We start from the raw sequence: 15,266 nt of genomic DNA on the forward strand, positions 1-15,266 counted from the left end.
AAGCCTGCAGAACTTTTTAATTATAAAAGGTTGGTTAATTGCTTTGAGTGGTTTTGAGGGAAAGGTGTCAAAAAAATTGCAGACGACCTTGAAAAAACACCAGCTGTAATGTTTGCAACATGTTTACAACAGTTTTTACCGGCCCTAAAGAAAGTGCGCAACAAAAGCTGGCACTTGACAGTAGTGCTACTTGAGAGCCCCAAGATATGCTCTTGAGGAAATATGCCACTCTTATCTCCAGTCTAAACATGTAACAGAAAACACTGTATAAACACATGTAAGAGCTGTATTTTTTTTTTTCAGATTTGAAGGCCCATTTTTGCGGTGAGGCCCATACACGCGATGTGTGGAAAAAAATGTTTTAAAAGTAAAAATCAGGGAATGAGTGGCATTTGTTCTGCATCCAATCATCACTCGCGGAGTCTTCAGACTTCGAGCTGGTGCAGTGCTCTGGTGCACGCTCATCCGACAAGAAGCTGCACAGCATGTTTATTGTCAACGCAAAGCCGTTGTTTTGCACTTCTGTCACATACCACAGCAGCTCTTCTTCCAGTTCCGGAAACTTGCTAGGCTTGCCTCGGAATGCACGCTTTTTGCAGCTTGTGTTCCTCAATGCATCCTTTTGGATGCACCATCGTCGGACACACTTCTCCGCCACGCCGAATTTCCTGCCCGCTGCATGCTTGCCGTGTTCGAGAGCAATCTCCCAGCCGTGTAGCTATTAAGGTGCTTGCCCATCATGCTAAAACTGCAATGCTTGACGGCAGCACATAAAAGCCACAACTACAGTGAGCTAACATGCTACCACAGCTCCCGTGCCTTTGACAGCCATATTTTCCTTCCTCCATTACACCACAAAAAGCTGGAGCTGGTGATACTGATGCCGATATTGATAGCGGGAGCTCATGGCGGAGAAAATAGTTGACAACGATGATAATGACCCGCGGGACCTGGAAGCTCCTGTGCGCATGCATTTTGAAGGCTATTCCGGTGTGGGTTGTGGAAAGTTTGAGTGCGGCCCTTACAGGGATCTTTTTTTTTTTTCAATATTTCCTTGGGGAAAATGGTGCGGCCCATACAGGCCCTTACACACATTTATACGGTAAGTAACTGAAATAAGTAAAGCTCTATTTTGGTTAAAAATGAATTACTTGCTATCTTGTTACGTTAGCCAATCAGTCTAGCCTGACTCAGTATTGTTCCCTTTTAAGGTGACACATGGGCTGTATGGGATACCATGGTGAAGGACTCCAAAAATCTTGACCCCTTTAGAGCAGCGTACTAACATTGCGCAGCATTTCGCCTGCACTGAACCCGGGTCTTCTGGATCAGCAGCCGAGTGCCCTAACCACCGTGGTGAGTTTAAAAATTGCCCTCGAGTCAAACTTGTGACACCCTGATGAGGAAGTGAACGGCAGTGTAGCCTAGCCTCACTGTGTCGATGCACACCTGGCCTTCTTTCCTCGTAGTGAACTGAATGGCAAAGATACCGCTGGTAGCACTGCACAAAAGACTACTTCCTTGCACTCACCGCATTTACTGGAGAACGTTCAACTGCCTGTCTTCTGTGCTGTAGCCCCTTCTTGCTAACATCCAAGCTTCTTTCCGCCCCAGAGGTGAGTACTGGCAAGACAACTGTTCCCGACAGTGACACTGGCACACTGCTATTCATGATGCTGGAGTGCTTGCCAAATACACTCCAGCCGTTCATGGCTTTCAGCGAATTCACCATCACCCACAGCAGCAGCTGTCAAGTGATGTGCACTGCACAGGAAAGGATTTTCTGCCCGTGACCGCCAGCCAACCCTGTACAGCACCAGCACCAAGGTCCTCAAGATTGGCAACCATGCTGTGCAAGTCGACCAGCCGGGTTGCTGATGTAAGAGCGCAAGAGCCACTTTTACTCTGCACCCCGAGCTCAGCGGTTGTCTGCGTCGCATGCTATCTTGAATGACGCACCAGCCACCCAAGTGTCACCATAAGGAACGCATGGCAATGCAGTGACTAACTAGCTCTTTACACCTCCCCTATTATCTTGCTTAAGCCCTGTCATTCAAGTAAGGATACAAGAACCACTGTTCCTGCTTTCAGTCTACCGAGCTATGCATGCATCCTTGCCTTGGAGCCACAAGTGCACTCTGTTGCTACTTTTAGAATAGAAAGAGATGTCCACAGCTGCACTCAGGATGCCAGCACCGGCTCCATCAGTGGTGGGTGCAAAGAATAACTCAGACTGCCAAGGCCGCACAAGTTGGACCAAGATTTTCAGTGAGGGTGTAACAGTCAAGCCCAGCCATACAGCTGCCACACGAACTCCATAGCTGAAAAACTAAGTTATCAGACATGCTCCCTTGTGGCCATAGGAATTTCAGCCAGAGTTGCATGTCACGAGTGACATCATCACATTTGGACCAATCAGCCTGGCACGTTGTCATGACGTCACATGCAATGCCTTTCCATGCTGGCCAAACAGCATGATGTGTCACACCTAATAAGTTACGCCAACAGCTCCACATATATGGAAACACAGTGCTAACAGCTGTTGCTGTACAATTAATACTACCACCTAAGCCTAACGAGGACAGATGGTAGATGGGGCGTCATACATGGGCTATGAGGGATATCATAGTGGAGGCATCAATTTAGGCCACTCAGGGTTATTCAACCCATTTTAGGACAATGGGACACCTGTGGTCCCACTTGCTTCAACTGCCGTCAAATGGTCATCAGCACCTACATATTGGATGTCAGCGTGCTGAATACAGTCGAGCCCGCTTATAACGGCCGCAGTTATCATCATCAGCCTGACTACGCCCACTGCAGGGCAAAGAAAGACCTCTCCCATGCCTCCCCAATTAACCAATGTCCTTTGCCAGTTGTGCCCCCCGCATGCCTGCAAACTTCTTAATCTCATCCGCCCACGTAACTTACTGCCGCCTCCTGCCATGCTTGCCTTCTCTTGGAATCCACTCCGTTCCCCCTAACGACCAGCGGTTATCTTGCCTTTGCATTACATGCAGTTATAACGAACACTTGCTTATTACGAAAGAGGGCGGTGCTACCATCAAAATCTGTATTAGAGCAATGGCAGTGCATCTACGATACAATGAACACAGATGACTACACAACTCGGTTACAGCAAACGAGGAGGTGCTGTAAATGTGGCACCGTAGTCGAAGACTACTGCTTCTTGCAGGAGCAGAGAGCAATGAGTCTTCTAGCCTCTGTGTCACCCCATCCCCACTTCCTATGAAAATAATGCTGTGACAAAAAAAAAAAGCAGCAACAATAAAAATTTAAAAAAGAAACAAATACCGGGACGTGTGAAGTACCAAAAAAACTTTTTACTAGATGCGGTCATAAAAACACATACCTTGAAATGTGACGCCTAGCGCTGATGGAACGTGCAGTAAGCATCGCATTAGCAGCCTTTTGTGCATGAGCATAAGGGCAGTGACTGGCGGTCGCCGTTTTGTCATCGGAAAGAATTGCAAGGTGCAGTGCTGTGGAAGCTACACGTAGGACACAAAAGCCTGAACGATGCTGAATGAGGTGAACTGCAAATGATGATAAATGAGTTAGAAAGGCAGAGCAGAACGGTGGGCCTAAAAATTTGCATGCAGAAAACCAAAGTAATGTTCAACCGTCTAGCAAGGGAACAGCAGTTCACAATTGGCAGCGAGGTGCTGGAAGTGGTAAAGGGATGCGTCTACTAAGTGCAAGTAGTGACAGCTGATCCGGATTTTAGAGATAAATAACCAGAAGGATAAGAATGGCAATTTACCAATATCGCTCTTGAGCAATACCTTACCTGTACCTTACTGGTACTCATCTACGGTGCAAAAACATGGAGGCTAACAAAAAGGGTTCAGCTTAAGTTAAGGACAATGCAGCGAGCCATGGAAAGAAAAATGATATGTGTAACGTTAAGAGACCGGAAGCGGGCACAGAGGGTGAGGGAACAAACGCGGGTTAATGACATCCTAGTTGAAATCAAAAGGAAGAAATGGACGTGGGCAGGTCATGTAATGCGAAGGCAAGATAACCGCTGGTCCTTAAGGGTAACGGAGGGGATTCCAAGAGAATGCAAGGGTAGCAGGGGGAGGCAGAAAGTTGGGTGAGCGGATGAGATTAAGAAGTTTGCGGGCATACGGTGGGCGCAGCTGGCAAAGGAGAGGGTCAATCTGAGAGGCATGGGAAAGGTCTTCGCCCTGCAGTGGGTGCAGTCAGGCTGATGATGATGATGCGCGTTGTTTTTCATTGGAGAAGTGCACCACTAGGCATTAGTTAAAAGTTGCATGGGGATGACAGGCAACTTGTTTGCTGGGGGTTTGTTGAGTTCGATGATGGCATGCTTTTTTAAAAAACCAAGGAAGGTCCTTCGCGTGTTAATAACTGTGCGGTGCACCACTCGCTACCTTCCTTCACTGCGGTGACCACACCCTTCTGCCACTGAACACGACGAGGAACACTAGCCACCTGAAGTGGGCATAATTCACGTGTTCAAGGTGTCCTGTCGGAAGTGCTTACCAGCGCATAGTCACAGGAATTGACCGACCAGGAACAGCGACATCCGGGTTCGAATTTCTCAGCTTGCCGCCTTGAACTGATAAGGTCCTATGGATGGAACTGACTGCAGAGTGCATCAAGAATTGCTTCCGTGAGAGAACATTTAGGAACCCAGAACCTACAGAGGGTGCTTTCGAACGTGACGTTATCGGACGCATGATGATTTGTGGCAACGCGTTGCTGATGTGCAGTTGGCTCGATCTGCTGTCGCCTGGGACTTGGTTTGTGCGGAAGATGATGCCGACATAAAAAAGACGTATAGCGACGAAAATAATAGCATGCAAAGTTGAAGGGTTATGACGAGGAGGCAGCCTGCCACTGTGATCGCTTCCAAGGCAATCCTTGCCAGGTTGCTGGCGGCAAGGAGCATGAACAAGGATAGAGAGCCTAAACTGTACGACTTTGTAATTGTGGCTGTAACACAGGAGGAGGTCCACTTCCTACAAACCTTGGATACAATCCACTTATAACGATATTGAGAAAACCAGAAAATCCAATCGGTATAACTGATTATTGTATCTGGACTGGCAAAAAAAAAAGCAAAAACAACACATCCATGCATGTAGCCACAGCCACCGGTGCTCCTGTCAAGAGTGCACAGAGTGGCACTTTGCAAAGTTCGCTGAGCGAGCCACCCCCTCCGAAGCTCCCATCAAAAAGCTAACGGTAAAAAAAAAAGTGAATTCTCAACCATCTGTGTGAGACAGCGTTGCGTGGCAGCAGCCAAGCAAGCTCCTCCCTCCAGCGATTGTGACGAGGATAGAGATTGGTTCCCAAGGCAAAGCTGCCTCACCACGCCGGTCGACCCATTCAGGGAGTTTTTACCTCATTCACTTGAAGTATTTTATTTTACAGAGATAGGTACCAGTCCCTGGCTTGCCACCGGCGTAACCAGAGGGCGTAACCAGCGCACCCTTATATCACCTTATATCACGGTCAACCTGGGTCGCATAGGTGGCTCTGTTTGGAACAGCCGCCTGCCAGTGCAGGGGTGCATCACGTCACCACTACACCAGCTATCGCTGAACCTCACGTTACATAGCCGTAACCATGCTTTGAGTTTGCTAGTAAAGGCCATCTGGGTGGCCAGGATCCTATAGTATCTGTTATTCCACCAAAAATTGCATTGTTATATACGGTTTATTTTTACATAGGGGCAATGGGAGAATTGATAAATCTAAATAATTTGATCGTTATAAGCAATATATTATTATATCCAGTATCGTTACAAGTGGATTACGCTGTATGCTCAAATAAGCAGATGGACATAAAGGGCTTACGCTTAGAGACTTTCAATTTTGGCTGTAACGCATCAAGTCCACTTCCTACGAACCTAGTATTAAATGAAGGCATTCTGTGCGGCCATCAGGATCCCATAGGTGGGCTCGACTGTACTATCAAACAACCACTCAGCGTGTTTTATCTCACTAATAGGCCCCCTGAGTGCTCAGTGTGCTTTTACAAGCGTGGGTGTAGAGTAAGACATGGCCCAGCTTGGAGGGAAAAAGAAATTTTGAAACATTGTTGAGTGCTCACAGTGCTCACTGAAGCAGTTTTCAATTCTAATGCAAGTTCTTTAAACACTGAGGCATGGACATGGAACACGTGTGGTATTTTTAAGAGGAACAAATGGGTACCCCCTTTTTTATCACAAAACCAATAGTTGTGATGCTATTCAGTTTCCAGAGTCATTTCAAGTGATATTTCATCATTCGTATACCCGCCAAACATGCATACAGCTTGCAGCTAATCAAGGATTAACATGTGCTGGCCTTCCCCGAAATGTGGCTGCCATAGGTGGGATTTGAACCCATGACCCTGGGATCAGCACCCCAATCCATTGAGACACTGCAGCAGGTCCAAATGTAAAGGTGAGCTCTCACCTTTTCCCACCAAGCTCGAGGGTGACAGGTGTGAGGTGCTTCTGGGCGGCAGCATAGATGAGCTTGCCCACGTGGGTGGAGCCCGTGTAGAAGATGTAGTCAAACTTTTCTTTCAGCAGCTCCTCAGACTCCTTGGGGCCCCCCACGATGACTGCAAAGCACTCCTGCGGCCAGGGACACCCATTTCACAAATAAATGGGTCCCTGCTGGTCACATAGGACGCAAACACAGCTCAAGTTCCTACCACTATCACAACTATTTGAGGACAGTAACGAGAAAATGAAATAACACAAACCCCCAGAGCATATTCTTTGACTAAAATCGAACAGACACAGCTTGTAACTCGCATTTAAGCAGTGCCACTTGCCTCTGTTCTGGTGACATGTACTGTCAGTGGTACACATGTTTGGATCTCGTCTTTGCACGCTCTTGCTTGTGGCCTCAGCTGCTGGTTTCTTTGGGGGCTGTGTGGTGAAGTCTGCACTTGTCCACCAGATAGTTTGTGCATTCACAGGGCCCAGTGTCTTCATGGCATCCAAAGCAGTGTCACTCAAGAGGGTCTATTTTATGTCGAATGATGCACTCGGTAGTGGTCTTCCTTGCCACTTTCTCCCTCTTTTTCTCTCCGCACATCCTGTCCTACATCACAGGAGTCGCTGTAACATGACTTGGTTTATGGGGCTTAAAATTCAAAGTGGCTCAAGCTTTGAGGGATGCCCAAGTGCAAAGTTCCAGACAGCTTTAACCGCCTGCATGGCACACGGCCTTCTACCACCGAAATGCAAACGCCACGGCCGGAATTAAACCCGCATCTTTCGAGTCAGCATTTACTACTACTACTACTACTACTACTACTACTAAAGTTGAATCACGGCACAACGAATGCCGCTTCAACGAAATTTTCGCCACAACGAAGTATTTTTCATTCCCCGCGAGATCGCCATAGGAGTTAATGTATTAAAAAAAATTCCCTCGAAAACGAATTACTTTGTGAGCACGCATTCGCTTCTACGAATTTTTCGTGAGCCTTCACCAGTCAGTGGCCCGCCATTCTTCAAAAGTTGGGTGCTGTATGAGATTACTCCCTGCTAAAGCAGTGGCTTGGAGCAGCTAAATAATGCACGGAATGTATGTTTATTACATTTTCATGTATTCTTTATTAGAAATTTGGTTGGGAGTCACTTATTCGTCATAGGGAAGCAGCGAGGGGACTTGTCGGCGCCGTGCGAAGGCCGCCGGCCGTACGACAGCCAAAGACGAATCCAAATCCAGTCGCCAGCCTCCCAACCCCGCCTTCTCCGCAGCCCTTTCACCCATTTTCTCATGTGTCGGTGTGTGTTGATCGTCGATCTCTCGCTGCAGTCTGATCTCGTCGATCGCCTCTGCCATGTCGCGGACAACGAAGAAGCGAAAGTTTATTTCGCTACAAGAAAAGGATAGAATTATCGCCGTAGCGGAAAGCGGGAAGAAGAAGGCAATGAAGTCGAGAGTTGGACGAAAACTCGTCTGGTCGGGGACGATCATAATAAAACTTAAAAGGAGGATGCCGACCAAAAGTAAAAAACAAAAAACAACAAAATGACGTTTCGGCTCCCGTACGGGAGCCTTGTTCACAATGAGAAGGATTAGAAAGTGCATCAGGATTAAATACGTTTGAAAAGAGGGCGCAGGGAGCGTGCGTATACAGGAGTTAGATTTCCAGTGTTGCGATTGAGGGTGCGATTAGTCGTTTGAATGAATAATGATTCAAGGTGAAGGCGACGATACAGATTCTTTTCAGTTGCCAGCACGTGTGCCCTACCCCAGTCAATATCGTGGCCAGTTGATACGGAGTGTTCGGCGATAGCATTAGAGTTCACTTTTTTGTTTTTAACGTCATTACAATGTTCTTTTAGGCGTCTATTAAAATCACCAGTCTCGCCGATGTAGACACTGTCACAATCAGAGCAGGGGACGCTGTAAACAACGCCAGGGTACTTTTCTTTGGGGAGAACGTCTTTGACGTTAACCAGCGCATGCCGAAGTTTCCTTGTGGGGACCTGGGCTCGGCAGCACAGTGATGGCTCCAGCTTACCGACATTTCGTCCTCATGTTACAGTTCCTCAGCGCGGTACCTTGGTTGCCGCTCTTTGTCTGCCTGGCCAGTGTTCCGCCTTGCCCTGCTGATGCCAGCCCGAAAGACTACCTGTCACCTACCTTGCTGTCTCGACCTCCCGGAACGTGGTGCCCTTTCGAACTACTACCGGTGGATTACGGCGCACTGCGGAGCAACTCGTCACGACCAACCCAGCCTGACCAACAATCATCCCCATATCTGGAAACCCGATTGCCTCACCGTTATCGTTCGACAAGCGTCACAGCCGATCAGGATATAAAGCCAGTTCACCCGGAAGCGCCTTTCAGTGGGCTCGGCAGCACAGTGATGGCTCCAGCTTACCGACATTTCGTCCTCATGTTACAGTTCCTCAGCGCGGTACCTTGGTTGCCGCTCTTTGTCTGCCTGGCCGGTGTTCCGCCTTGCCCTGCTGATGCCAGCCCGAAAGACTACCTGTCACCTACCTTGCTGTCTCGACCTCCCGGAACGTGGTGCCCTTTCGAACTACTACCGGTGGATTACGGCGCACTGCGGAGCAACTCGTCACGACCAACCCAGCCTGACCAACAATCATCCCCATATCTGGAAACCCGATTGCCTCACCGTTATCGTTCGACAAGCGTCACAGCCGATCAGGATATAAAGCCAGTTCACCCGGAAGCGCCTTTCAGTGGGCTCGGCAGCACAGTGATGGCTCCAGCTTACCGACATTTCGTCCTCATGTTACAGTTCCTCAGCGCGGTACCTTGGTTGCCGCTCTTTGTCTGCCTGGCCGGTGTTCCGCCTTGCCCTGCTGATGCCAGCCCGAAAGACTACCTGTCACCTACCTTGCTGTCTCGACCTCCCGGAACGTGGTGCCCTTTCGAACTACTACCGGTGGATTACGGCGCACTGCGGAGCAACTCGTCACGACCAACCCAGCCTGACCAACAATCATCCCCATATCTGGAAACCCGATTGCCTCACCGTTATCGTTCGACAAGCGTCACAGCCGATCAGGATATAAAGCCAGTTCACCCGGAAGCGCCTTTCAGTGGGCTCGGCAGCACAGTGATGGCTCCAGCTTACCGACATTTCGTCCTCATGTTACAGTTCCTCAGCGCGGTACCTTGGTTGCCGCTCTTTGTCTGCCTGGCCGGTGTTCCGCCTTGCCCTGCTGATGCCAGCCCGAAAGACTACCTGTCACCTACCTTGCTGTCTCGACCTCCCGGAACGTGGTGCCCTTTCGAACTACTACCGGTGGATTACGGCGCACTGCGGAGCAACTCGTCACGACCAACCCAGCCTGACCAACAATCATCCCCATATCTGGAAACCCGATTGCCTCACCGTTATCGTTCGACAAGCGTCACAGCCGATCAGGATATAAAGCCAGTTCACCCGGAAGCGCCTTTCAGTGGGCTCGGCAGCACAGTGATGGCTCCAGCTTACCGACATTTCGTCCTCATGTTACAGTTCCTCAGCGCGGTACCTTGGTTGCCGCTCTTTGTCTGCCTGGCCGGTGTTCCGCCTTGCCCTGCTGATGCCAGCCCGAAAGACTACCTGTCACCTACCTTGCTGTCTCGACCTCCCGGAACGTGGTGCCCTTTCGAACTACTACCGGTGGATTACGGCGCACTGCGGAGCAACTCGTCACGACCAACCCAGCCTGACCAACAATCATCCCCATATCTGGAAACCCGATTGCCTCACCGTTATCGTTCGACAAGCGTCACAGCCGATCAGGATATAAAGCCAGTTCACCCGGAAGCGCCTTTCAGTGGGCTCGGCAGCACAGTGATGGCTCCAGCTTACCGACATTTCGTCCTCATGTTACAGTTCCTCAGCGCGGTACCTTGGTTGCCGCTCTTTGTCTGCCTGGCCGGTGTTCCGCCTTGCCCTGCTGATGCCAGCCCGAAAGACTACCTGTCACCTACCTTGCTGTCTCGACCTCCCGGAACGTGGTGCCCTTTCGAACTACTACCGGTGGATTACGGCGCACTGCGGAGCAACTCGTCACGACCAACCCAGCCTGACCAACAATCATCCCCATATCTGGAAACCCGATTGCCTCACCGTTATCGTTCGACAAGCGTCACAGCCGATCAGGATATAAAGCCAGTTCACCCGGAAGCGCCTTTCAGTGGGCTCGGCAGCACAGTGATGGCTCCAGCTTACCGACATTTCGTCCTCATGTTACAGTTCCTCAGCGCGGTACCTTGGTTGCCGCTCTTTGTCTGCCTGGCCGGTGTTCCGCCTTGCCCTGCTGATGCCAGCCCGAAAGACTACCTGTCACCTACCTTGCTGTCTCGACCTCCCGGAACGTGGTGCCCTTTCGAACTACTACCGGTGGATTACGGCGCACTGCGGAGCAACTCGTCACGACCAACCCAGCCTGACCAACAATCATCCCCATATCTGGAAACCCGATTGCCTCACCGTTACCGTTCGACAAGCGTCACAGCCGATCAGGATATAAAGCCAGTTCACCCGGAAGCGCCTTTCAGTGGGCTCGGCAGCACAGTGATGGCTCCAGCTTACCGACATTTCGTCCTCATGTTACAGGTAACCAACCGGCATTGCCTTTTTGCTACGAAATCTAGCTATAGGGGTATTGTTGTGTTGCCGAGCCCACGCTGTTGGCGCAAAATTGCATATGACTGTACACGGATGTTGCTGAACTTGTTGTTGTTAGCGGGAGATGTAGAGACGAACCCCGGGCCTCTTGATAGTGTTGACGCTATCTCATCTCCTGACCTGGTCAAGATGTTACAGGATCTACAGTGCGGGCAGTCAACCATACTCGGCGAGCTTAAATCAATTAACGAAAAGCTATCTGACCACGGCAAAACGTTCGAGGACCTGAGTAACAGGCTAGGAAAAATTGAGTCCGAGTTTACGTCGCTTACAGCCTTGAAGTCCGACCTGAGCGCAGTTCAATCGGCAACAAATCAGTGCTTGGCTCAGGTATCTGCTCTGACTGCCCGCGTTGTGGATACTGAAAATAGGTCTCGTCGCGACAACTTAGTGTTTTTTGGTTTGACGGACAGCCCAAGCGAATCCTGGTCTGAATCCGAAAAGTTGATCATTGACCACTGTCATCAGTTTCTTGATGTCGACATTCAGCCACGAGATATTGCACGTGCCCACACAAGAAAAAAAGCGGCCAATCATCGTTAAGTTTGAGCGCTACAAAGACAAAGACCTTGTGCTTTCTTTGTGCAAAAATTTTAAGGGAACCGTTTACAGCGTCAGTGAAGACTTCTCGCCTGAAACTCGTCTTGCGCGGAAAAAGCTTTTTCAGTTTGCGAAGGAACGTAACCTTAAAATCAACTTAAGAAATGACAAGCTTATCGCAAACAACAAAACATACATTTATGATCACGCTGGCCAAAACGTTGTCGAAAAATCCTAGCGCGAAGTGCAAGTTCAACGCGAAATCACCAACGTCAATTATTCCCCGGTGCAATTCTTGTACACTAATATCCGCAGTGTTATACCGAAACGTGATGAAATTTGCAGCCTCATTTCTTCTTCTTCGAGTGACTTAGTACTACTTACAGAAACTTGGCTAAATCCATCAATAACTGATCACGAAATATTGCCTTCACTCCCTCACTTTGATATCTTTCGCAAAGATAGACCCGGCAATGCGCGCGGTGGCGGTGTTCTAATCGCCGCAAACCGATCGCTGCACTGCACGCTCGTTAATATCTCGTCCCCTTTAGAAATAATCTGGATATGTTGCAATGCTACCTTTCCGCGCTTCCTAATTGGTGTTTGCTATCGACCCCCAACTACAGACGACTCTTTCTTAGCTTTATTTTACGAATCATTGCAAGCTATAACAACCATGTATCATAAGACCCCCGTCGTTCTTTTTGGTGACTTCAATTATCCCTCGATAAACTGGACTAACCCTGCTTCCACCTTGTCAAAGTGCAACAACGAATGTGAATTCATGAACACGTGCCTGACTTTCGGTCTATCACAGCTGGTCACAGAACCTACACGCATTACAGACCACTCCTCTAATATCCTGGACCTCATTTTAACAACCCACGCCGATATTTTTTCTTCGCTTATCTTTCTCCCGTCCCCGAGCGATCACGCTGTAATCTGTGGCTCTTTCCACTGCAGTTCACTCAAAAGCAAAAAAAAAACAAGAAAAAACTGACTCTTTATGGTAAAGGTGATTATGCAGGTATGAATACAGAGTTGGCATCTTTTTGCGACACCTTCGCGGCCAGTTATAAAGAGCGTCCTGTTGATACTAACTGGCAACTTTTTAAAACCGAAATGCTCCGTCTAATCGCAAAGTACATCCCCACTATCACAATAACAGAGCGTGCACAGTCGCCATGGTTCAATTCTGTACTAAACCTGTTGAATAACAAGAAAAAAGGCTCTTTCGCATTGCAAAGCATTCAAACAACGACGCTGCATGGGATAAGTATTTTCGCGCCGCCAGCGAGTACAAAAAATCTTTATATACCGCCAAACACAACTTTTTCAACAACACTCTGCCCTCTATGCTGCGTAACGACCCAAAACAGTTCTGGAAAACAATCAATCCTTCAGTTTCAACCAGTATTTCTTTGTTCCATAACGACGGCTACAATGTTCCTGAACACGAAGTTGCTGGTGTACTAAACGATGCATTTTGCGCTGTCTTCACCAATAAGACTTTTGTGCACCTCCCTTCACCCCCGAATTATGCTCATCCTCAAATGTATCCCATAACTTTCGACCTGTTCGGTATCTCTAATGTAATCGACAAACTAAAAAATTCATCCGCCGTGGGAACAGATGGCATTAATGCCAAAGTGCTTAAAAATACTAAAGTAGTCAGTAGTTTTGTTTTGTCACTCATATTTCAGCAATCGCTAACTAGTGGTGCCACTCCTGCTGACTGGAGGATTGGGAAGGTCGTTCCTGTCTTCAAAAAAGGTAACCGTTCATGCCCCACCAACTACAGACCAATATCTATCACAAGTGTTTGTTCAAAAATCATGGAGCATATTATTTATTCCCAGGTTGCATCTTTCCTTTCATCGGTCAACTTTTTTCACCCCAATCAGCATGGCTTCCGTCAAGGTCACTCTTGTGAATCACAGCTTGCTCTTTTCCTTCATGACATTCACACCAACCTTGACCTTAATACACCCACTGACGCATTTTTTTTAGATTTCGAGAAAGCATTCGACAAAGTATCGCATCGTCACCTGCTACTCAAACTGTCATGCCTTAATTTAGACTCTTGTGTGCTCACCTGGATCAGCAGTTTTCTAACCAATCGTCTCCAGTTTGTTGTCGCCAACTCCCATTCATCCGCTCTCTCCCATGTCCGGTCGGGTGTTCCTCAAGGTACTGTTTTAGGCCCCCTTCTTTTCCTAATTTATATTAATGACCTGCCAAATAACATGTCATCGAACATACGCCTGTTTGCCGACGATTGTGTGATTTACCGCTCCATAAATAACCAATCAGATGTTGCCGTCCTACAGAACGACCTCGTTAAAGTGCAAGAGTGGTGCGATACCTGGCTCATGAAACTAAATGTCAATAAAACCTTTTTAGTCTCTTTTCACCGCCGACGTAACTACTCACCTCCCAACTACCTCCTTTACGGTTGTCCCATAACTCAAACCGACAATATTAAGTACCTAGGTGTCCATATCTCCAGTGACCTATCCTGGCACAGTCATGTTACTAATATAGCTACTCAGCCAATCGCGTCCTTGGCTATTTACGGCGTAACTTTTCCTTAGCACCCCCTTCCGTCAAACTAATTGCCTATATATCACTTGTCCGACCTAAACTAGAGTACGCCAGTTCTATATTCGATCCTCACCAAACCAACCTGTAGAATTTACTGGAATCTATTCAAAATCGCGCTTCGCGATTTATTCTTTCAGAGTACTCATATCGCGCTAGTGTAACTGGACTAAAATCTCGACTTGAACTTCGTACCCTAGCATCCCGTCGTCAACTAGCTCACCTTTCTCTTTATCATACATTCTTTCACAGCTTGCCACCGAACAACGCACTCATCCGCCCAGCCCATCGTTTATCCCGTCACAGCCATCTCAAAGCAGTCTACCCCCAGCGCGCCCATACCACAACGTTCCAAAAATCATTTTTCCTCCGTACTGCCCTGGACTGGAACAACCTTCCCGGCCATATCGCTTCCCTTGAAGATCTTCAACAATTCAAGACTGCCATCGAAAATCTTTTTTTTTTGTCATAACTGCCGTACTCCCCGCCCACCCCTCATGTAATACCCCTTAAATGGGGCCTTTGAGGACTTAATAAATGAAATGAAATGAAATGAAACGTGAACTTGGAATGTGCGCAGAATACGCGCCAAGGCTTCGCTTATTCCAGGTGTGTAGGGAACAGCGGCACGTTTCAGAGGGGACAACACTGGAGTTTCACGTGTCGGGCAAGATAACTGCTTTTCAGCGGATGCCACAAAAGCAGCTGGGTACTCGTTTCGCGCGAGTTCTTGCCGTACAGTACCAAAGTCGACTACCCGATCTTCAGGAAAACTGCATATGCGTTCTGCGCGTTTGAACAAGGTTATGGCAACAGATTTCTTTTGATTAGCCGGGTGCACAGATTTGAAGTTAAGGTATCTTCCGGTGTGGGTGGGTTTCCTGTAGACGCTGAATGATAGCTTTCCACTGTTTCGTTTTACCAATACGTCCAGGAAGGGCAACGCGCCATTAATTTCTTCT

The 15,266-nt window shown here is 48.3% G+C and overlaps 1 protein-coding gene across 4 annotated transcripts in view; it reads right to left on the bottom strand.

Annotated features, from left to right (window-relative positions):
* The window catches only part of Aldh-III (Aldehyde dehydrogenase type III), a 106,779-nt gene that overhangs the window by 53,515 nt on the left and 37,998 nt on the right, over positions 1-15,266 (bottom strand). For all 4 annotated transcript variants that reach the window (XM_077644263.1, XM_077644266.1, XM_077644264.1 and 1 more), the window contains exon 6: positions 6,453-6,616. In XM_077644263.1, coding sequence (XP_077500389.1) covers positions 6,453-6,616 — 164 coding nt within the window. The remainder of the gene's footprint in view (positions 1-6,452; positions 6,617-15,266) is intronic.

The sequence above is a fragment of the Amblyomma americanum genome, chromosome 11, assembly GCF_052857255.1.
Source record: "Amblyomma americanum isolate KBUSLIRL-KWMA chromosome 11, ASM5285725v1, whole genome shotgun sequence".
NCBI lineage: Eukaryota > Metazoa > Arthropoda > Arachnida > Ixodida > Ixodidae > Amblyomma > Amblyomma americanum.